Genomic DNA, 23,535 nt, shown 5'->3' with positions numbered 1-23,535 from the left:
CTTGTTCTACTCATGCAAGTGCAGTAACAGTGGCTGCAACACCTGTTCTCTTCTCTGAGTCACCTCGTTCCTGGAATGGACACACTTGCCATATGTATGCTCACAGTGCATATTTCCGACTGCCTGCAATGTTTTGAGATTTTTTTTTCCCCTTTATTTATGCTTCTGTCTACAACATTGTGGTAGTCTAGCATTCTGGCTTTGGGGTTTTTTGAGGAAAAATTGCTGCCACCTTTTTAATGCCACCTTTTTCTTTGATCAATCACAACTGAGCTGGGCACCTTGAAGATCTGCAGTCAAACTATAGAAAAATTCATTGAATAAATCTTTTTAAGAAGTCAGCAGGACATGCAGCCTATGACTGTCTCCCAGGTGGAGAAGCAGCTAATTTTGTCCAATAACCCCATGTGATTACTCAGTTGGCTTCAGTGTAAGGAGTTATGTCAGGTGCACAATTACAAACTATTACTGCTGAAGTAATTAGATTAGACACTGCCTTTATAATATGTGCAGCCGCCTTCTTGCTAATTACTCTAAATAACCAGCCACTGCACACTAGAGGGACTAGGTCAATGCTTTGTTCTCTGCTCTTTAATAACTTTAATTCCGAAATAATGGATTATTTCCTTACGATTTACACTCCACAGGAACTTGCTGTGAGTTTCTTTTCAGCTGGATTTAGTCAATAATTTCACTCTTAGCAGTAGATACTGACCTTGACAGGCAACGTAATAAACTAATAGCTAGAGAAACCAGGAGGATACAAAAAGGTTAGACTCTGCTTTCACAGCAGTAGTTAATCTACTGATTTTAAAACAAATATTATTTCTGATGTCTGCAAGCGTAACAGAGAAGAATAAGGGACTATGGCCTTTCTAAAGGGTGTAGTACTGTTCAGAGTGCTGAGCAGAATATTTCAGACTTGCCTACCATCTTGCCTTGCCTATGAAAGTGCATCATCCAAGAGTAACATTCAAACTTCCGATGCTTCTGAGGCCAGACAATAATTAGATCAGGTGTAAATTGAAAAAGCTCAGGTTTAAGCTGAAAGGGGAGTTAAGATATGTCAAGGACCTGACACAGGATCATGGAAAAAGCAACAACTTAGTAAGTAAAAGGCATTGTAAATTCATGCTTCTGCTGTTTTTATTCCACTCTGCACTTAATCGTTATATAAAACGGTAAGAATCATTCAGAAGAGAGCAGGAGGGGTTGAACTTCCTTTGGGAGAAAGTGATTATGACCAAAAACACACTCAGGAAAAAAAGGGTGTATTTCTGTAATGTAGCATTTCATCAACATCAGGAACAAACACCAAGAATAATAAAATAGAAAGAGCAGAAGGAGAAGGAAAAAGAGAAGCCTGATTACCTGCAGGTATTGAAGAAGATGCAGAATTTAATGAGCTTTCTGGATAAGGTGAAAGTTGAGTGATACTTTGCTTTAATTCAGTATGTGAGATTCTCAGAAACTATGGTAAATAGCACCACATAAGTACTAGTTAGATGCACTTACCTAGTTGGAGGATAAGAGTTTCTGTCTCTCCTGAAGGGTTTTTCTTCTGTAAAACTCAAAGATATAGGAAAGAAATCAGTATCATTATATCAATTTTGCAGATGATGCAGTGAAATGACTTAACTGAGATTGCCCAACAAGTCAGTGGCAAGATCTTGGAGCAGAATCTGGGTGTCTCAGTCCAGGGCTAGACTGGCGAGAACTTTGTGGAGCAATTATAGCTTGATGTCAGTTTGCGCTTTCCAGCACACTGTTGGCAAATAGTTTTTCCATTATAACAGAAACTAAAGATTGAGGTGAACCTAAGCCTGACTTATGATGGGAGCGTATTTTCTATTCTATTCTAGCTCAGTTCAGGATCATTATTTTTTCTTCAGAGCATTCTCTTACTTCAGTGATATTGAACAAATCTTAAGTTATAAATCTGTGTTAAAATGCTCTATCTTTTGGTGCTGGTCATATGAAATCAAACCATATGTCACAGATAAGTAAGGCAGGAGGAATACACACACACTCCACTGTGGTTAAATGCTTGTTTCATCCTTATTGCAATTGCAACTATTAATCATCAGCCACTACATTCAAGATCCCCATCTTCAAAGCCCAATGCAACTCTTCTCTTATCTACATCTTTTGGCTTGTTTAATCTCGCACCTCCGTGTGCTCCCTTCCATCGTAGCTTTCAGCCACTTGCTTTGCTTCCTTCTTTCTCTCCCTCTCTCACTTCATATTTTCTTTTGTGTCAGTCTCTACATTTGAAAAAACCTCTCACTTTCAAGGCAACAAAATCCTCAAGAAAAATTTCCCTTTTAAAGTGTCTTACATTGGTTTCCTAAACTAGCAATACTTCAGTTGTTTTAATCCATATCCCAATATATTTGCTGTGGAGTCTTTTAGAGACTAATTGTAAACTTCTATTTGTTGTGAATACTGCATTCATTTGCTGAGCTCATTGGAATTATTTACAGAACAAAGTGTTATTTTGCATGAGTTGGGTGAGAAGATCTAGTCCTGAACTAAGGAGTGTGTACGAGTACCCACAAATTTCATTGTCAAATAATGGAAGTGAAGAGGCCTAACATATTAGGACAGCCTCTGAATAAAAATGGCAAAAATATCCAAAGCAACCGAGTAACTTAAAGCCATTTATGACAGATACTTAGGGACAGATGCAAAAAGGATATTTTCAGAGGCATACATGGTAGGCTCTCACTGAAAATTAACAGAACAAATTCTAAAGTCCTTCCTGAAAATGGAGTCTGAGTTCCTTCATTATCAAGCACCTTTAAAATTTTTCCCAATCCAACACAGAAAGCCTGAGTTTTCCCTGTGTTTCTAAATCACTTTTGTCTATTGTCACTTTTGTCTGGGCCTATTAAACTAATAAACATTACTGTGTTTAAGTGTTTAAACTTTCATTAGCTTAGATCTGAAATGTAACACAGTCATTATTAACAATTCAGTAGAATTTTATGTAGTATATTTTATTTCATGCTGTAACTAAGAGCATTGAAAAGTTTTCAATACTTTATCCAAGACAAATAATAATTTAAGAAAAAGCCTCCACTCCCCTCTATTCCCTTTTACTTTATTCATGAGATTTTTATGATTAAAAACTCCAGCTTTACCACTACCGTTAACTTAGACCATCCCACAGAAGGCCAGATGCAGAAAATCACTCGTGTGGAAGAGAGGAGTTAGCTCTTCCATTACAAAAAAGGAAATGATCTGAGTGTGAAAAGCCAAATCTTCATTACTGATCAACCCTTAAAGTGGAGGAAAACCATGGTAATTTAAGATTTAAACTTTTGCTGCAAATATGTACATATGAAAAATTGTCTCATGGTAATACAGGAAATAAGGAGCTGGGGTTGTTTGGCAGAGTACGGTTCTTACTGGACCAAATCTGATTGGTAATAAATTGCTGCTTTTAGTAGGAATTGATTGCAGGAATTTCTTGACTTTAGAAATGTCTTGAGCTCATTGGAAAATATTTTGAGAAGAGATGGATCAATACAGTTTCAGCAAGGGCTTTTTAGTCTGTAGGTATTGTTCAATTTGTAGCTCTTCACATGAAATTTTTTTTTTTTTTACATTGTGTATGCAACCCAGTATATAACATTGACTGCTGCAAAGGCTGCTGGGAACACGGCTCTGGCATATATATCAATGGTATCAGCATCAATGGGCTTAAAGAGGGACTTCAGACCACTCTTTTTATTCAGCTTCATTACTTGCTGCTGTTTTGTCTCTCCAGTTTCTATTTCTATTGTGCCATACGATCCAGGCAGGCTTCTGGGAATTCGGTGCTGCCTATTGGAAATGGCCAGTTCCTGGTTCACACCAGCTATGGAAAGGGAAAACAGAACAATGGCATTCTTCACGTTTATCTGCAAAGGAAAGAGGAGAACCTATAATAGCAATTTATAGGGCAAAGGTAGCGTACTTCATCCAAGCTAGCCATGATACTGACATGGGGAAATATCTGTGAGATCCGTAAGTGCTGAAAGGTATTTATCACTTGCTTTGGCAGAAGGACTGCTGAAAGACTGTGCTACCACGTCTAAATTCTGGTTATAATTTTACATGCTCTGAATTACCGAGGCACCATTGAGACAGCATGCTTAGGCCCTCCTGACTGAAAATAATTGACTGTCTTTAAGGAGACAGTTATCCCATTCTGTGGCCAAAGCCAACAGGCAGTTCTCAGGCTCTTGTCAAAGCAGAGAGAACATGGAGATGGGACAGAAAATGAATATGGATCAGTTGTATCTGCTACAGCTTAATAAAATGAAGTCATAATAATCATAAATAATACCCAAGGTGCCAGAGAGTTCAAAAATGTGTAGGCCTGGACTACAAATTGTGAATTATCAAAAAAAAAAGTTCCTTAATCAACTCACTTTGCTTCGTCACTAACATGCATGTATGCACATGAAGAAAGCAGCAAAGCCATCTGGAGTTCCTGGAAGAAATTTCATCCACAGACTCCTTTGTTCAGTTTCACTGGGCTTCATATCTACATAACTTATATCCATGCTAATTATATCTGTATTTACCTTATGCAGTTTAGGTGTAAAAAATGTAATCTCCAGGGGACAACATTCAAGACTACAGGCCTAGTTTTTGTTTTGTTGACAGCATTTTATTATGCTGTAGCAGAACCAGAAGAGTCTTAGCAGAAGCAGCTACTAAAGAATACCTTCTGAGAAAAGGCCTTTCTTCCCCATCTCATGTAATACTGTCAGAATGATTTTGCCCTGGCCCTACAGGAGCAACTCAAGGTTACCATAACTTACACTGAGGACGGGACAAATATCAAAGGGTCTAAATATATTCTTAAAGTGTAAGATGTACAAATCTGGCTCAGGACATACTTTGCCTCTCTTCTTACTCATTCTCTCTTATTCTCCATTTCCTATCTTCAATACAGCAACAAACCATGTAAGAATATGTTGTCTTTGGTGCTAACCATGCTGCAAGAGGAAATTAGCAGTTGCATTTGGTTGCTTGTCATATTAACATGACAAAAGAGTTAACCAGGGATTTTTTTTTTTCCAAAAGGGGTAGAAGAATTTGCTTCCATAGTAGAAAAAGGTCATAATGCAGGATGATTGCTTTTGCAGAGTTATTCACAGTATTATGCTTACTGACCTCTCCACTCTGCCTTCTCGCCTTTATCTTGTTCTTTTGCTTTTTCATGTAGTCAGCATTGAAATGTGCAAATGCATATTCTACCAGTGCAGCGAAGACAAACACATAGCAAATCCAGAAGTAAACATCAAGTGCCTTGATGGCAGATGCTCGTGGAAGCGAAGATCGGGCACTGACCATCAGCGTAGTCATAGTAAGAACAGTAGTTATACCTGCAGTGTAGTGTGAGAAGATTTACTTTAGGTTTCATAGTATACACTATAATAAGTGTATTTACTAATCTGAAGCTGAAGAATATTTTCACCATAGAAGCTCCTTAATAGTGTGGCTTCTGATTTTCAAAACAGGGGAGTTTATAAAAAAACTGTGCATTTGTATGACTAAGGCAGCTTTGAACATGTTATCCTTGGTTTTGTTCTAGATCAGGACAAACAAAACCAGAAGACTTAACCCTCAAAAACTTTTGCATCTGGACTTGCAACCCTTGCTCAGGCAAACAGATCCACAAGCTCCAGGGACATTTTTTTGTCACTGTCCCAGTTCCTTCAAATCAATTCTTTCATACATCTGCCTCACATTCACTATTGCTTTTAACCATCTCTAGATGGTTATTTTCTGTTCTTTATTGAGGCAGCTGCTCTGATAGCATGACAAATTAAAATATGGAGGAAATCTTTTAAAGGACCTTCTCTTCTGCAAATGTAAACACAGTATTCATAAATGCACCTTCATGGAAAATGAGGATTATTAGAGAGCATAATTACAGCTTCAGCATGCCCTGTTAGTTCCCCAAACTATCTGTTTTACCTAATGACACTCTGGCAGGCACAGCTGACTGACTGATCCAGAAGGATACCCACGACATGGCCACTAGTAGGATAGAAGGAACATAAGACTGAATGATGTAAACTCCTCGATTTCGCCGAAGGTGGAAGTGGAGACTGAGCCTGGGAAACTGACCTGCTGGAAAAAAGAGCAGACAAAGAAAGATTCTGAGTGAATTACAGTTAAGCTGATATTCAAAATAACAGTTCCTATAATGACACAGATCTACATTCTTAAACATCTTTTGCACAAGGATCACAAAAAGCTTTTTTGAATGTTGTTCAATTAGTCTTCATAAACCCTGCACGAGGTACTGCAGTTCTCATCAGCACTGTTAGCTAAGAATAGGTCAAATGATTTGTCTCAGGTCATATCAATGCCAGATCTGAAAATAAAATCATGAGTCTTCTCAAATAACAGTATTGCTTCAAAATGTGTACTGTCTTATCATCTGCTGTAGAAAGTCCTCCAGATACTAAATTTAGATTTTTTAAAAGGCCAAGTTAATTTCAAACTCAAAAAAGAGCTTAGAGGAGATGTGCAGCATAAATGAGAATCTGAATACATGAAAGAGGATGAAAAATCAGCAGGAAAAAAATTACTCCAATCTTTTACAAACATTGCAATAAACCCAGTGATACGCATACACACCACTGACTTCTATTGGATAGAATTAGAATGATCTGACTGTACGTCATAAGGCTCATAACGTCAAGGCTAATGGAAATTTTTCTTTATCCGAAGTTGCAAATTAGGTCAAGAAAATGTGAGCTATATCTCAAGTGGTTTTTATCAAGTGCTGTCTGGCTACTCCATGCAGTATATTGTGAAACATACAGAGCTAAAGGACGTAATAGGCTACAGTGGCTACCTGAAGGCTCAGCAAAGGTTGGCATTTTTTGCAAGTGTAAGCTAAAGAAAACTCTTATCAGAAACCTGACAGATTCTTAAATTAGTTACTTAAGAAGAAGGATTTTCTATTATAGATACAGGAGGTTTCCCTATGCAGGAAAAAGTCAGATACTGTCCCTGAATTGAAGACAGATCCTGTTACCAGATTTGAAGTTCATCATTTCTGTTGTGAACTGGTAATTGGTAATCGTGAATTGAGCAAGCTGCAGCTTATCCAGCCCATGGATTTCCTCCTGGTTTTCTGACCAGTGGTAGACGATGTCCTCTGAAGAGTAGCCATCTGCCAAAAGAAAGCTGAATAAACACAAAGTTTGAGGAAGAAATTAAGAATTTAGAGGACTCATCGTGGAAGTCCTCTAATTCCTCTGCTACGCTGATTTTCATCAGTCCCATAGCAAACATGCTCTGATTCAGTCTGGATAATTCACTGCCCTGGCAACATCAGTGTTGCCAGTGTCACACTGGGGTAGCTTTCCTACAAGGAGAATAATCCAAGTTGATTCACACTGACTAGCAATATGTGGTATAGAACAATGCACTTGAGTCTCATGAGAAATATTCAAATTATCTCTCAAAAAGCTCATCTGCATACTCACTTAAAGTAGAGTAACTGGTACTGTAGCACTCAAACTAGCCTACTTAGTCCTGCACTGTGCTTGGATCTCAGAGTCACAGAAAATTCTGTTTGTAAAAGAAAATAACTACTAAATCTAATCTATCCATGCCTATCCTACTGAAGACAGATCAGAGTGTAATTCTGTACTGCAAGTCTATCTCCAAGTTCACACATTGATTTTATGAGATAGGTGCTCTGTACCAGTCAGGCAGCGTCAGGGAAACACATTTCCTTTGTCAGGGATTCCCCCTGTGTCCTCAAAAAGTATGTGTCCGGTTGGCTCTGTATCTCCCCTTGCAATCCATACAGTGCTTTTACAAATGGATGCTGCATGAAAGTGAAGTAATTTCATATGAAGAAATTGTTCATATGAATCCCCGCTCTTGGAAACAAGCATTAGGGCCTCCCCCGGGCTTAAAGTGGTTTGATCAGAAAACAATGCCTATGCAAACTGCCTGTGCAGTGTTTTTCTGCCAGTTGTCCTCCTAACAGCTTTTGAACTTCCTCGATATTTTCAAATCAAAATGACAAAAAGGTAAAGGTTTCAAAGATGCTAGACTCTTGAAAGTTTTGTAGGAAATGGTGTGCAGAGAACAGAAAATCAAATTTGTGCATCCAGTTAGAGAACAGCAGTATAATTCAGACTCACCTGCATTCTGAGATGCACCAGCTAGCTTGACAATCACCATGTATCTCAGCCTATTAATGACTGCAGTTTGGCATGGATGGCAGCTGGAAGATAACTGCTAGGGAGAGGTGCAGGGCACCAGGGACATGAGAGAAGCGGGGGGATATGTATGAGGGGATTTATGTAATATGCAATATGTATGCATATTTTGCAATTTTGCATATTTTGCAATTTATGCGATACGCAACATGCAATATATAACATGCAATATGTAATATGTAATAGAAAATCGATCTTTACTAGTGTTTGTTAATGGACAACTTGCTACTTTAAACAAAGTCATTTGTTTAAAGAGGCTTTATTTCTACGTGTTTGTTTCACTGAAATCAAAACCCTCAAATTCAATTAAAAAATTCAACCACCACCAAAACTCCCTGCAGAACTTGCTGGGAGAGAGAATTGATTGCTGGTTCACTGTCTGCTGCCTCTGCATTTGGTGATTACATAAGTAAAACTGTAGATTGCTATTTTTGACAGGATAAAATGGTATTGTGGTTAATTGCCTAGAAAACAAAGTCAGTGCTAAAAAAGAAAAAGAGAACTTGCATCAATAGGCCAGTAAATCTGCTCAGAAACTGCTGTTCACAAATCTCTGGAACCCTCAGGACCTGTAGACTCCTTGATATAAAAACCACAAAAGGCTGCATTCATTGCCATTGATTGGGTGGCCCTGCTTGTGTCAGTGGTGAATTTCATTCAAAAGTATTAATGCTCATGGGAATTACATGCTGATCATAGACAAAATACAGGTTGGACAAAATACAAATTCATTCTTCACCCGCCTTTGTGAGTACAAATGAATTGAAGCCAATCCATGCAGTATTCTGACTGATTTCTGTGTAACAGATACAGGAATGCCTAGGCAAGCTAAACAGCTATGTAAGGGTTAGTCACAATGGCATTCATTAAAAGCAGGGAATTCTTTCTTTTTCCTGTTTTCTCAGAAAGAAAAAATAGCACATCAAATTTTGCCTGTGGGCTTCTCTACTTATTCTCACTGGATTTGATGCAAACCTCAGTAATGCTAGTGACTGTCACAATTGCACTAGGTTTTACATGAAGCACAAAGTTCCAGACATTTGTCAGCAGGACTGTAGGTTGTTCATCTTCACTAAATTAAATCCTATAGTTTTGAATTGGATCAGAGCTGAACAGGTATTGAAAAGTCCATAGTCTAATGTCCAACATGGAGAACTAAGGGATTCATGTTTGTACCCTTTATTTCTAAATCCTAAGGCACCCCTTACATCACTGACTAAAGCAGAATCATTCCGGCAAACTCCAGCAAGCTAAGTACCATATACGCAGGCTTTAAACAAAATACAGATTATATGAACCACTGTACTCAGCCCTTACAGCTCTCCAAATCCAACATGCATTCTTGCTCATCCATCGGATACTTGGAAAGGTCCATGTCACAGGCCACTGTTGAGGTAATCCTGTTCCAAGCAACGTGAACACCAGTTAGTTGCATTCAGATAGAGCCTTTTCCTCAGAACTCAAAGAGTAAATGGAAAACTTTGAAACGTTCATACTAATACAAGAAATTATTTTCAAAATCCCGATGGCTATTGTCTTTAATAAGTCTGTGGGAAACCCAAAGGTGGGGGGAAATTGAAGAAAGGTCAAATGACTTGTCTAATGTCAGAGGACGCTTCAGCTACTTCTGAAGATAAAAAGGACTTTTCTGAGTCAAATCTGCTCCCTTCCACTGTCCCCAAGATCACTACCAGTACCTTAAGGGTGACTTTGGACTTACAATTTCAAAGGTGCTCAGTCATTAATTTTTAGAACATTACAGAATTAACTTTAAATATAGTTACTGAGTTCTAGCAAGAACACTCCTCCAAAGTGAGGCAATATTACTTTCTCTGTTTGAAAGATGGGGAAGTTGAGCCTAAATCAGGCTCATAGTGCCCTTGGAAAATAGAGTGGAGAACAGAATCTTTGGTCTGTATTCAGCATCTCTGTGCCTGGTGACCAAATAGTTATGAGATGCTTATCTTCAATTAAGGATGTTCTGAAAGCAATCAGTGGTTATGCAGTGGAAAATGTGTTAGTGTTGCCAAAGATACCTTCCTGGCAGTGTAATCCTTGTAAAGCAAAGGGATCTCTGGTAGGAGTCACCAGTACTTTCTTCCATTTTAAATTAATAATTCTTTTAGGAAATCATCCTAGGAAAACTGAGTGATTACTTTATAGTCTGTTCAAAAAGTTAATACACGATAGAGTACACTTGCACTCTTTCTCACTCACCTGATACTGTATAAAATGACTCCATCTGGCTGGAGCCTGATAAGTTTGTTTTCCACCGTCACATCATGGAACCAGGCAGACTTGGCATTTACTATGAAAGTATCTGGCAACCAGAGCTTGTCCACAAACCGGCTGTCTAAGCCTAAAGTTTCATTGGTGTGGTTGTAAGACAGACGGTCATCTCGCCAGCTCTGGTGCAAAAATACCGTCATGGTATATTCCTACAACAAGAGAAATCCCAATTAAAAAGTGATGCTAAACAAACACAATGATAAAGCCTTGGGACTTTGTCAAAAATGTATTGTATTAGCCTAGGAATGTATTAACTTTTTCCTGTGCAAATAAGTATTTTTATACTCAGTCAACCACAGAGTTGCCCAAGCATTTTGATTTCTGTCATATGCTTCTACCAAGGATAAACCCAAGATATTAAAAAGTGATTCAATGTCAGTGTTATATATAACATGTTGCAAGAGTTGCATATGTCTTAATGAAGAAAATCAGTTTATTATCTCCACAAGTACAACTTTTGGTTTTGAAGGTTTTTTAAAGCAAAATTTAAAAATCAGGTGAAGTTATGCATCTGTAATGAAGGGAAAGGATGGAGGGAAAGTCAAAGTTTGGTTTTAAAATTAAATCTATTGTGTTTCAGAAATGCAGTTAATTCATGCCTATGCTTGTTTATGTGACTTGTAAGTTGTTACACTCCACTGCTTTGTTTAAAGGTCTTTACACAAAAAAGAGGAACATCTCACAACCAATCGTTCCCTTAGCTTCTTTTTTGGAAGTATCCATGGTGAAAAGGAATTTTAACAGAAGTTGGAGTTAATGCTTAAATTTAGGCTTTCTGTTAGTACGTGCTGCACAGATCCAACCTTGCTAACTGTAGTAAGAAATCTCAGTGACTTATACATGGCTAGATTCTTGTAATTGCCAATGTCTGCCAGAAGAGACTCTGCCTGTGTCTCGAAATACAATGTTTGTTCTTTACAGTATCTTCTTGTGGTAATTTCTCCACTCCAAACATGTTGGGGATCAACTGTCCCTCTATTTAGTTAGTTTTCTGCACTTTCTGTCATTGCAGTACATACATTCACAGCTTGGTAAGTTTAACTGATAACGTACCATGTTCACTTCTGAGATGTGGTCAATGCTGGCTACTTCAATTGCAAGAGCAACGTTAACAGGAGGACCTGAGAAAAAATGTTTGAATGGGGTGATTTACATCATCATAGTACCTATAAAAATATAGATGACCCAAGACTGTTAATTCTTTCATACAGAGTGAATTTATAAAAGTGTTTTCCATTATAAAGTACACTTTCCAAGTAAAATCTACCTTAGAGCAAGAGATTGAAATCTTTTGCAGATTGCATCCTCAATTTCCAACAGAACACTTCACTGCAGTGATAAAGGACATGAGATACAATCACAGCTACTGAAAATTATGGAATCCCTTCTGGAAACCACATCATCTAGTTTCAGACAGCATGACTTCAAGCAAATGCAGAAATTATCACCAGAAGGCAATCCAAAATTCCTTCAACTTAGAAATCAGTGACTTAAGAACTGTATCAGCAAGAAGACTGTGTTGCTAATTCTGTTGTACAGTTCACCTTTTTTCAAGATCAAGCAAATTGTTGATTGTTATTATTTCCAGTATCCAGACAACCACAACCTTTTAATCATGTAGAGGATGAAGTTCACATAAACATCAGAGCATAGAAGGATTGTAAGAAACAAAAGAGACATTACGCTCAAAGTCTCACCTCCAATCCCAGGCCTGAAATTCCGTGCATACCCTTTCATTAAATCATCCAGGTTGGGTAACCAGGATATTTCGATGTTGGAACCTATGTAATCTCCAATGTCATTCATAGCTCTAGGTAAAGAGAATAAGTATCTTTTAAAACTTGGCCATGTTTACAAACAGAAAAATAACAGAAAAGGGAAGACATTGACTTCTTTTACACCAGAGACCACCTACAGTATAATCATCTCTATTGGTAATTTAGTGGAAAAATACTGTATATAGATAGGAAAACCATTTCAGATATTTGTTTAAATCAAAACATATTTCAGGCAAGACTATGGCCTCGTTCTGAAATCCAAACACATACTTTTTAATGTTTTTTTATTTTTGAAAAAAAAGTAGAAAAAAAAGATTTAGAAATGTAAAGAAAGCATGAGGGAAACCAAGACCCTTTGTATACTGCATAAAATGCATCTGTGGATGCTGAAATGCAGCTATCTGGGTAGCAGGACACAGCAGCTGAGACAGCTCCTAGTACCACTATGGAACAGCTGAGATCAAGAAGGCTGGTGTATTGTCAAATGTGATGGGAAAACAGTAAAAATTACAGAGCTGGAATTGGGATTTAACATCTTCGATACTATGAAAAGTACCATTGGGCTTCAGAAATATGAAAAGCAATGCTAATAGAAGGTGTACAAACACCTGAAAACTGCAAAGATATGGTCAAAAAGGAGATCTCGCTTAAAAATTGAACAGCTGAAAGCACAGAACCACTGAAGGGGCATTGCCACAGCCCCGACCTGCCATGGACCCAAACCTTGGCGGGAGTGGGCTGTGGTGCTGGAACTCAGGAGGTGCTGTCCATGGCACCCAAAAGCCCCAGTAGTTCTCCCTCGTTCTGAGCCAAAGAAGTGGCTGTCTACGGTCCAGGCAACTCGGGAGCCTCCAGAAACCTCGAGAGGGGCCCGTGGTTCTGCAATGTGAGGAGCTGCCCATAGTGGTGAGCCTGAAGGAGTTGACCATTGTTCTGAAGGCTGAAGTGTGCTCCATGCTCCTAGAAATGCAGGGGCAAGAGCCCTGACTATGGTCCTGGATTTGGGGCCATTCCTGGACATGGTCTTGAGCGGTAAGTGAGGTATCCATAGTACTGAAATGTCTCTGCTCCGCTCCACCTTTCCAGAGGTGCCCCAGAGTTTTGGGCATATAGGGATGGTTCCATCATGCTGGGAGGACCCCAGCTCACCTGCTTGTGCTGTTTTGCACTTGCCAGCATCAGGCAGCGTGGGCGTTTGGCCATCTGGCCTCAGGTCAGGAGCGTGGGATGCCATAATGCATGCATACTTTTGTAGTCACTCTTGGGACCTGAGTGAGCCACCAAACAGGCGGTTGGTTTTGTTTGGGAGGTAATGTGTTGCTATCAGATTTGTGCAGCATGCCACAGTCCCCCTCTCAGAAATAAGGCTCCATCTCTCAGGTGCTAGGTGTGTGCTTCTTTCTGATCCAGTGATGCTCCCTGGAGACATTAGCACAGTTTCTTGTTGCCATTTTCCACCCCCTGGCAGATGCCAGCCCCTCAACCCTCCTGGTACAAGCAGTTATCTGGATATTCCATAATCTCTTATAAACAAAGGCAAGCTTATATTGTCTTCCTTAACTGTTTAAACTGAGCTGGCAGACTTCATTTGAAGCAGATCTGTGCCTGCTCACACAATTCCTCTTGCCAGCACTGTGATTGACATGACAGGAACAGAGAAATGAAGGACTGTGACAACGTCTACCACAACTATTTGCAAAGAGAAAATTTGCCAGTGGTTTGAGAGGGCCTGCATCTGAATCCAAGTACTATATCAAAACTGCCTGAGCACTGTTTTAGCATCTTCCACTGAGTCCAGCAATAAACATGGCATTTGAGGGATATATATCACTAGTAACAGAAGAGAAGCTCGTTAAACATTGATGAAAGGCTGCAGAGTACTATACCATAAACATATTCTGCCTTGGTACTTACATAACTTTCTTAGAGTGCTCATGCGACATTGACCCACATAAAGCACATGTTTTTTCTCTCCAAAATATGCCAGTCTGGGCATTCAGCTCAGCACATGCAGTTACTGCTAGCACAGTAGCAGAGTATCCTACAATAACCAACTCTTCTTCTCACAGGGGACTGAAAGAAAAACCTTTGATTGCCCTGGTCATAAAATTCTTGCCCCATGTGTATGGAGTCAATTATATAAGGAAGGAGTTCTGGGATTACAATGTATAAATGTGAGTCCTGAGCAGCAGAGACACTGAAAACTTGCATTAACAGACTTGTCAAAGCTTAAGTGACCTTAAAGCATAGGGACGCTGCTCAAAAGTGAAACTTCATTAGTTCACAGCGAAATGTTAAAATTGGGGATATATATTTAATTGCATTTATAATGTTTCCTTGCCATGAGCACACTGCTCTTTGTTCATCTCAAATGACTATCTCCGATATTTCTCAGGTTCTTATATCTCTTCTGAGTAGGGATCTTGAAGACTCAGAGCCATATTTTCAGCTACATAAATTAGAATAACATAATTGATTTAGACAAGGGCTTTGAAGATTTATAACAGATGTTGACAGAGTTTTCTCCTTTGTTGGGTCTCATCAACTATATAAACATTTATTTCTATCAGATTGCCGTTTCCTATGTGCTGGTCTTTCAATCATCCAACTGTCAGTATTTACTTAAATGACATTATAGTTTCATAATACTTGGCAAGATCCAGCTGCTAAGGTCTGGCTTTCTTCTGCAATGCCATCAAACATTGCAGTTCAGAAATTCTTTCATTTATTTTCTTTTACATTCACTACCCTATTTGTGGAAATACTAAGGCTATCAGTTAATACAGAAAACAAATAATTTTTTAAATTAAGGCCTTGGCAGATTAGAGAATATGAGACTAATGTTGAAAGTATTGTGTTTAAAAATGTACTTATTTGTACCTTGTAAGTCTCAGCCATAGGTATGTAATGGTATTCCTAATCAGTAAAATATCTGAGCTCCTTTTATAGGTAAAGAATGATACTTTAACTCTTTTCATAATTAGAGTAAATAACTAGAATATGCTTGAATTAATATATCTGCCTAAAATATCTTCGCCTTTTCAGTAGAAGATGGTGCTTTTTGACTCCTGTTGCTAAAACTGCAGCCAAGCTCTGTAAAGTGTTTTGAAAACAATACTTAAGTCAAAAGGTGACTGCATCGTAGTGACCTATCTTGCGTGCCTGATCGGTGAGGATGGGAGAATCTAGCTTATGCTTCCTACATACACAATAGTACAAAAGTGCTAGGTACAAGTCGTTGTAAAATTAGAATACCATGTATATTTATGAGTACTCAACCTGAGAAAAATAATAAAAACAAATTCTGCTGCTCCCCTTTCACAATAGGTATTGCTACTTGCGTGCATCAAGAACTCATCCCCAGATAACTGACTTATAATTAGACACTTGCTATAAAAGAAGCAATGTCACCATAAGAACTGCTAGGAGCCTCATCTTTTTTGAAAAAAGCATTTACAGTATGCAGCAGTATATTACAGTATGCAGCAGTATCCTGTGTCAGTATTCTATTTTAACAGCATTAAGGAGAGCCATAGAGCTAAAAGGAAGTTAAAATGACAAGAGTTGGGTTAAAAACTGTGGGCTGTAGCTTGCCATGTGTTTTAAGCAGATTACAATCTAGAGGGAGTTTTACTTAAATATCCATGACACAATTAAAATGAATCGTGTTTCTATTATTAATAAAGCCTTAGGGTCAGATCGTCAGTGTAACAAATGTGTTGAAGTTAGTGGAGCTATATGCACCTAATACCAGTGGGGGTTATTAAAGTATTACAGCTGAAATAATGTTATGGCTAGATTTACTTCAATGATGTTTTAGTATAAACTGGTTCATTTTAAAATTTCTTTGAAATGGGCAACAAAATTACTCTTACTCAGTTACTGCCTTAAGTAACTTACTCACTTACTCACACAGTAGCATGGTGCTCACAGAATGACTCCTAGATACTCAAAGAGAATACGTGAATCAGAATAACCTACAGTTTCATTTACAAACAGTTATCACTGAGTTACCAAAAGCTTTTGCTAATATTAGGCTTTTTTCATGCAGATGATGAAGGGACTGGAGCATCTCTCATATGAGGAAAAGCTGAGAGAGCTGGGACTGTTTAGCCTGGAGAAGAGAAGACTCAGGGGGGATCTTATCAATGTATATAAATACATGAAGGGAGGGTGTAAAGAAGGCAGAGCCAGGCTCTTTTCAGTGATCCCCAGTGACAGGACCAGAGGCAATGGGCACAAACTGAAACACAAGAGGTTCTGCTTGAACATCAGGAAACACTTTTTCACTGTGAGGGTGACTGAGCACTGGGACAGGTTGCTGAGAGAGGTTGTGGTCTCCCTCCTTGGCAATATTTAAATGCCGTCTGAACATGGTCCTGGGCAACCAGCTCTGAGTGGCCCTGCTTGAGCAGGGAGGTGGACCGGATGACCTCCGAGGTCCTTTCCAACCTCAACCACCCTGTGATTCTGTGAACCTATAATTTACCTTTAAACTACCCAGTGATCACTTTAAACAGCCATGTTTTTCAAATTACATTTTGTTGGACTGACATGGAGGCTGATGGAGCAAGGGAAAAAATACAGACACAAGAACTAATGTAGCAGGGGCTGTATGCTTGGGTGTATGATTCAGCCTGGTGTAAATGAGTCCAAGTCCTGCTTGTGTCAGTCTGACATGTGCTCTTTAGGTCTAAAGTCATCCCAGGTCCTCCAGCACAGTAGAAATCTCCCATTCCCCTCTTTTTTGTCCTTCAAGAATATTGAGGGACAGGAGAAATAACGAACTCAAGAATATTATTCTACCTATAATATTTTCATTTATTTTTTATCTGGTGAAGGCAAAAGTGTGAATATTAGCAGATAGTATAGCAGTCCTCAGTCAAAAATGATGACTTTGGAAAGCAGACCTTTATTTTCATGGGACTTTATGGGCCAGCTTGTGATAACTCCTTTGAGCCATTCCTCTAGACTTCTGTACATCAGATCCAGTGCTTTAAAGTTACATGAAGGATGGTGGGAGAATTTCATTCATCCTTGATAAGCAGTTGGGATTATATATGGCCTAAAATATTATTCATTTATTGTACCTGAAAAAGGAAGACCAGCATAGAAAAGATGCATTGGAAGGGATTAACTTTTCAAAGTGTAAGCAGTAAAGATGAAAAGAAAGGAAACCACTATTAGTTGATTCAGCAACTTCACTTCCTGACATAAGCTTCTGTAAAGCTTGTTTTAGTAAGAAAAGGACTTTGTAAAATTAAACTATTGATTGTAAAATTCAAGGGACATAACTCATCAAAAAGCTTATCTTTACTTTGCACCAGGCCAGAGTGGGGTGCCTAGCTGACTGAATGGCAACATAGTCATGTGTACTAATACCACTCTAAAAGTCATTCTCAAATCTAAAGCTGAAGAAGATGGTTTTTCATCCACTCTGACTCTGTACACATCTCCTCTCAAGCAGATATTCTGGAGAATATATTTGCATCTGTCCATATCTGGAGTTTAAGCATTGTGAGAACTTCAACAGAGCTTGTTGTTAGCAGTAGAAAACAGATTACTGCTGTTTAAACTATGAAAAGAATAGTTAGTTCTCTTGCACACTAGGCAAAGGGGAGAGGAAATCACCATTGATAAACCTGGCAAAACTCTGAAGTTCTTCTTTGCCTAACAAAACTGTCCTTGACACAGGTTAGGGAAAGCAACTCCAAGCAATGAATCTCAAATGACAAAGAAATGCATCTCTTTTGGAGCTAAGTACTATCAGTTCTAGAATAAAAAGTACATATATCGCAAGACCCTTTCTATCCAAGCTGACACCTTTCTCCCAGCTGCTGCAGGACCATTGCATTCTACTAATGTGGAGTGATCTGGAGGAGAAGCATCCATGAACTTGGACAGCACATCTTTAAAGGGCTTGTCAGGCAACTGAGGTATTAGCCTGTCTTCACTGTCTTCCACAACACTGTGAAAACAGTAGAAATTTATCAATATTACTGGAAAAAATCTGGTAAGTATTTAAATTACACCAAGGAAAGAGGCATCTATATCTTCTGTGTGAATGAGTGCACTACAGCAGCTGAACAAGAGATAACATTAGCAATATTATTTTTGCACAGCAGTGCCAAAAGCTCAGCAGCAGTGCAAAAAGCTCAGCAGCATCTTTACGTCAGTGGCCAATGAGACACTGATTTTAGGTCACACTTGTAGGGAGAGTGTGCTAACCTTTTGACAAACATGTATAGCAGTAAGATGTGGAAAATCACTTTTTGCATCTCCTATTTCTTCTTTAAATCTGCTAACCTGATTCTTTTTGGGACTGTGACGTAGTTGTTATATGAATCTCTTAACCTGGTAGATGGAAATACCAGTTTGACTGATACTGAGGACTGGGATGGAGTACATTTCATTTTCTTTGAGATAATCTTTTGGAGTCCAATGTCCCAGATGTCATTGCTACTCAAGAAAACTTTTTCTTGGGAAAAAGATGAGGAATATGCTGCAAGGTCAGTGAACGATCTGCCCTCTGTCAAACACCAGGATTATTCAGAGCAGTATGTGTATCCTTCCCATCTGCCATTCCTGACTCTATGTGAAGCTCACTGTAAATATATTTTGTGTTTTGAAACGTAATTGGGAAAGCATTAGGCTTAATTCATGGCAATCTTTTGAGCGTCAAAGCCCTTATTTCTTCTCTGTGAGTTTTAAGCTACAGAAAATGGACCACTCTTTGCATATATTCATGTGTTAAAGCTGCTCTGTTTCCATTATTAGAAGTAAAAGGCTGAGGGAGACACACAACAGAAGGACAATTCTATGCAAATGTATAAAAGTAATTTAGCATAGTAGAATCTTCAATATAAAAGATACACCTATTTTAATTAGAGAATTAAAATCTCTTTCGGTAAAGAATTACAAAGTATGAACATACATCCCAAAACTCCTATCAATAGTACCCTTTCCCCGCTCAAACGAAGAAATATTTCACTAAACATGTTTCAGCAGATGATCTCATTCACTATGACACATTTATTATTGCAGCATCCACAGCATATCAAACTCTGATAAAACAGTGGAAGATACAGTCTTTGCCCCAAAAAGGGCAAAGGACATAAATGCCAAATTTCTTGCCACTAATCACTGTCTCAAGCAGACCACAAAATACTACTTTTTAAAAATGTTTACCTGAAAACAGCATTGGCATAAGTAGGATGTGCTGACTTAGGTTGAATTTGGCTCATTCACTTCAGTCAAATAGCACACATGACAGAGGAATTGCTTCACATACAGCCCCTAAAGCACCCTGAAAGGATATTCAGAAATGCTATGAGGAAGCAGGCTACATGTATTCCCCACTTCCCTCCTCTGCCAAACCTTAACATTATTTTAATAGGTAGTTTTGCCTTTGGGAAGTCTTATGTCATACCACTGAGTTCAGAACTTGCTGAAATATTCTTCCTTTTTTGAATATGTTTTTGTTTATACCTGTCAATATACAGTCCATAGAACTCACAAGCAGAGAACTTAGTGGGTTTGGATGGCCTCTGGCATCATAACCATGAATCACATTACATTTAGAAAACAAAATCAGAGCAATAAAATGTAGCTATTGGCAGTTTTGCCCATTCTTATAAAACCACAGTATTAATAAAATACTGCTCTTCATAAAAGCATCTCTTACCAAAAATAATTATATGTACTTATATTACAGAACTCCAAGGAAGAAGAATAAGGAAGTTAATGAGCTTCTTGGGCCCTTACAAGGGGAATTATTTCATAGGTTGTCTAATGTGTGAGTAATTTTACTCATACAAAGATAAAATTTTGTTTTAGTTCTGTTTAACTCATCAAAAGTACACATGTAAGCAAGGCTACTCACTTTTTACAAGACTCAACAATGTTCTGCCATAGCCATGCTAAATCCTGAATCTTCAGAAAACCGTTGTACTAAACAGAGCAGTTTTCTATGACCATTGAATGTCTTACACTTTGGCATATTTGGACAACTACTACAAACTGAACAGTTGGAATTTCACAAGGTAGAATTTGCCTTGCCTTACTCTCTGCCACAAGTATATACATGTCTAACAAACAACTCATCACTATTGTGTAACTGGAGAAAGAAAGTCCAGTAACTAGGTAATGAATCCAAATATAAAATAATGTATCCAACAAATTAGAGGTTGCATATAACCTGGCAGTTGCTGTGCCTAGAAACAGACCTTGAAGACAGGCTGAAAAGGCTGACTGTTCCTTAAAATCCTTTTTTTTCTTCTTTCATACTCAAACACCACTTTTCAACCAAAATACTTAAGGCTAGCCCAAGTGCAGATAAAGAAACAGGATCATTGAAATTATGGAGCAAGATCTTGATGCCCTTAGGTCATTAGCAGTATTTTCTCTGCCTTCACTGTAATACTGGATTGCTTCAGAGCATGAGGGTGTCAGGATCTGACCCTGGATAACAGATTCAAGGTCATAGGATAAATCATGATGTCAGTCCTGAATAAGAGCAGTTGACTTGACACTTCCTCTAATGCAAGATCCTTGCCTTACCAGTGAAAAAAACAGATCTCACTAATTAATTCCAAAAACTGTAACAGCAATGTAACGGCTTACTACAATTATCGCTTTGCTTCTTATACTCCTCTGAAGCTATTAATAATGTCTATGAAGTAGAAGTAGGAAGACCCCTTTAATACCACAGCCACCTCTGCTCTGGATGATGTAGGCATGTTTTTACATGCAGCAAGTTCTTTTTTACTCCCCCTTCTATTTTCATTGCATAATCATGGCAAGCTTTCTCCACATACAGCCTCCAGATCTGTAGAGGATATATATAGAGAACATAGCTGTTGCCTAGCTAACACCTTCTGAATAAATGTGACTGAGAATTGCAAACATGTATCTTTACAATTTATTATTTTAAGAAATGGTTGGTGTTCTTCAAACGTTTTTTCTAAGATCTCTGCCAGTCTCTTCCTCTTATCTCAAGTTCAGGAGACTTAATGAACCCGTTAAAAAGGAACGTCTGTATTCTGGGTTTGTTAATTGTGCCTATGGAGGCCCTAAGCAAAGATGTTCAGCTAGTACCCCACTGGTTGTGCTGGGTTTTATGGAAGAGTTTCATGTTCACGCAGGCCCCCTACAGAGCTGTTTAAGGGGATGAGGCTGTGCTGGGATGTGCAGTGCCATTAGAAAAAGTGATTGCCCCCAATTTGGAGTAAGTGCCCTGGGGAGAAGGCTTCCACAGGCAACCTGTTAAAAACACAGCCCTTGATTAACCCAAGAAACTGCTGCTCAGTTGGCAGAAGTGCATCCTCTGCTAGAAAAAGAAGGGGGGGAAAAAAAAGATGGGGCACATTGAGGAAACTCTTCAGTCAAGACCCCTTTTTCTACTGAACAGTCACTCAGAGCAGTCATAGCCCTTAAACGCAGAGCACCCCTGGGCAAAAGTGGGAGCTACAGCCAGACCTGGCATTTTTCACCCCAGCCACACCAAAAGAACGGCCGTCTAAGGCCAGCCTAAGAACGAACGATAAGGCGTTTTCTTACCTGATACACCTGTGCTGTTGGGTGCACAGTAGAACCAAGGCAGGAAAAACCCAGGTAAGAAATTCCATTTTACTCCCATCTGTTAGACAGTGGCAAACAAAACCCGGGCTCCCTGGCTCTCTTGGCAGCTCCAAAGCTCCAGTAGTGTTGCCATCCTTGCTTGCTGCGATAAGTTGAGGCTGAGTTTACAGCAATGTATTGTTGCTCAGCAGCAGCAGCCCCCACAATCCCTACAGTGCCCGGGAGCCATGCGGGCAGCCAGAAATAGGGAGCAGGTAGCAGGGCAGCTCTCCTCCTCTGCGGGCTGGCACCTCGGCTGCGCTCCGCCGGCTCACTCCCACCCGGCTCCGCTGCCCTGCTTCGGCATACCTCCTCTGCTGCTTTCAGAAGCGCCTGGCCCTGCCTCCGGCCGGTCTTCCCGGGTGCAAAGCTGCTTGCCGAAAATAACCTCCAAAAGGATAGATTAATCCCACCGAGCGCGGGGGAGAGCAAACTAAAAGTGCTCCGGAGATACTAGACATGTCCTGTGCAAATAATCACGGGGAGGAGGAGGGAGGTGCAGCCCGGGCTAAGGGCAAAGGCGGTTTGGCCATAGGCAGCCCGGAGCGAGCTCAGAGCGGGCTTCCTCGGCGCGGCAAAGGGCGTGCGAGCCGCGGGAGCCGAGTGCCGCCGGGCGCTGGGAGCGCGCTGCCGCCGCCCCCGTCCTCCCTGTGCAACTCCCGGCTGCACAGCTCCGGGGCGAGCGCAGCTGCAGCCCCTCTGCCAGCAGCCTTCCCAGGGAAGAGGGAATATAAACGGAGGGGGGGGCTCTGGTGAGGGGAAGCTGCCACCTCTTCGCTTTCCAAAAGCTGTCCCAGACCGGCGGTGCAAACCCGAAAGAGGCAGAGCCGCGGTTTGACAAACTTCTGCCTCGTCGCTCTCAGATTCCTAAGGGGCTTCTCTGAAGTGAAACGCTCCAGGTCACTTCAGCAAGCACGGAGCTGTGAAACCGCATTTGCAATACTCCATCCCACGGTTGCTCGGGAGCTGACATCCTTAGCACTCCATAATGCCGTGCACGTTGCCATCTTTTGTGCCTCGCAAACTCTCGGGGACCTCTGCTTGCTCTCAAGGAACGTGGCTCATCGCAGGAGGGGCAGTAGGGACGCCCGGCCGGGAGGCTTGTCGGGAGTTTGGTTTCCTCTCTACTTGCAGGTCAAACTCGATTTTCTCCTCCATATTCGCTCTTTTCTTCTCTCCTCCTCCGCCTCCTCTGCTTTTTGGTGCTGTTCAATCTAGAATGACAATTTTAAAACCAACCCACAAAGGCAACACTGGGAAGGAGACATTTTAAAGAAATTGTGTCGTAAAGCAAAAAATGAATGTGCGGGTACCTTAATCAAATGCAGGGATGCACCTGGGGTAAAGTGTTCGATTTATCTTTCCGTATGCTTAGTTTTGTATTATTATTTAATACCAGTATTTCCAATGGCAACTAAGGGGTGGTGGGTGAGGGGAATAACAGCCCCGTGGGATCCAGGAGGAGAATAAATGTGCAGATTATCTACAGATTGTGTACAGATGTGCACAATACATACACATACCTACACACACGTGTAAAATTGTATGTCATAAACGTGTAAGAATGATGTGGGGGTTTATTTTCTTTCTGATCTTTTTCT

The 23,535-nt window shown here is 39.8% G+C and overlaps 1 protein-coding gene across 1 annotated transcript; it reads right to left on the bottom strand.

The window, feature by feature from the left end:
* Positions 1-3,091: 3,091 nt before the first annotated feature.
* On the bottom strand, positions 3,092-22,093 carry GABRD (gamma-aminobutyric acid type A receptor subunit delta). The gene is made up of 9 exons (XM_072883790.1): positions 21,875-22,093; positions 12,236-12,348; positions 11,592-11,659; positions 10,467-10,687; positions 9,567-9,649; positions 7,049-7,186; positions 5,977-6,132; positions 5,170-5,381; positions 3,092-3,905 (listed from the first exon to the last, which is right to left on the bottom strand). The coding sequence occupies exons 1-9, from the start codon at positions 21,940-21,942 to the stop codon at positions 3,606-3,608; spliced, it is 1,359 nt and encodes a 452-aa protein (XP_072739891.1). The 5' UTR covers positions 21,943-22,093; the 3' UTR covers positions 3,092-3,605.
* Positions 22,094-23,535: the final 1,442 nt, after the last annotated feature.

This window comes from Ciconia boyciana, chromosome 19 (assembly GCF_034638445.1).
Source record: "Ciconia boyciana chromosome 19, ASM3463844v1, whole genome shotgun sequence".
Taxonomy (NCBI): domain Eukaryota; kingdom Metazoa; phylum Chordata; class Aves; order Ciconiiformes; family Ciconiidae; genus Ciconia; species Ciconia boyciana.
The sequence above is the reverse complement of the archived record's forward strand: the minus strand, read 5'-3'. Positions and strand labels throughout refer to the sequence as shown.

Coding starts and splice junctions, on each gene's coding strand:
- GABRD (XM_072883790.1), bottom strand. CDS start 21,942: ATGGAATTTCTTACCTGGGTTTTTCCTGCCTTGGTTCTACTGTGCACC. Junction 10,688..11,591: donor ACATCTCAGAAGTGAACATG/GTACGTTATCAG, acceptor CTCTTGTTGTAG/GAATATACCATGACGGTATT. Junction 3,906..5,169: donor CGAGAAGGCAGAGTGGAGAG/GTCAGTAAGCAT, acceptor TTTCCTTTGCAG/ATAAACGTGAAGAATGCCAT.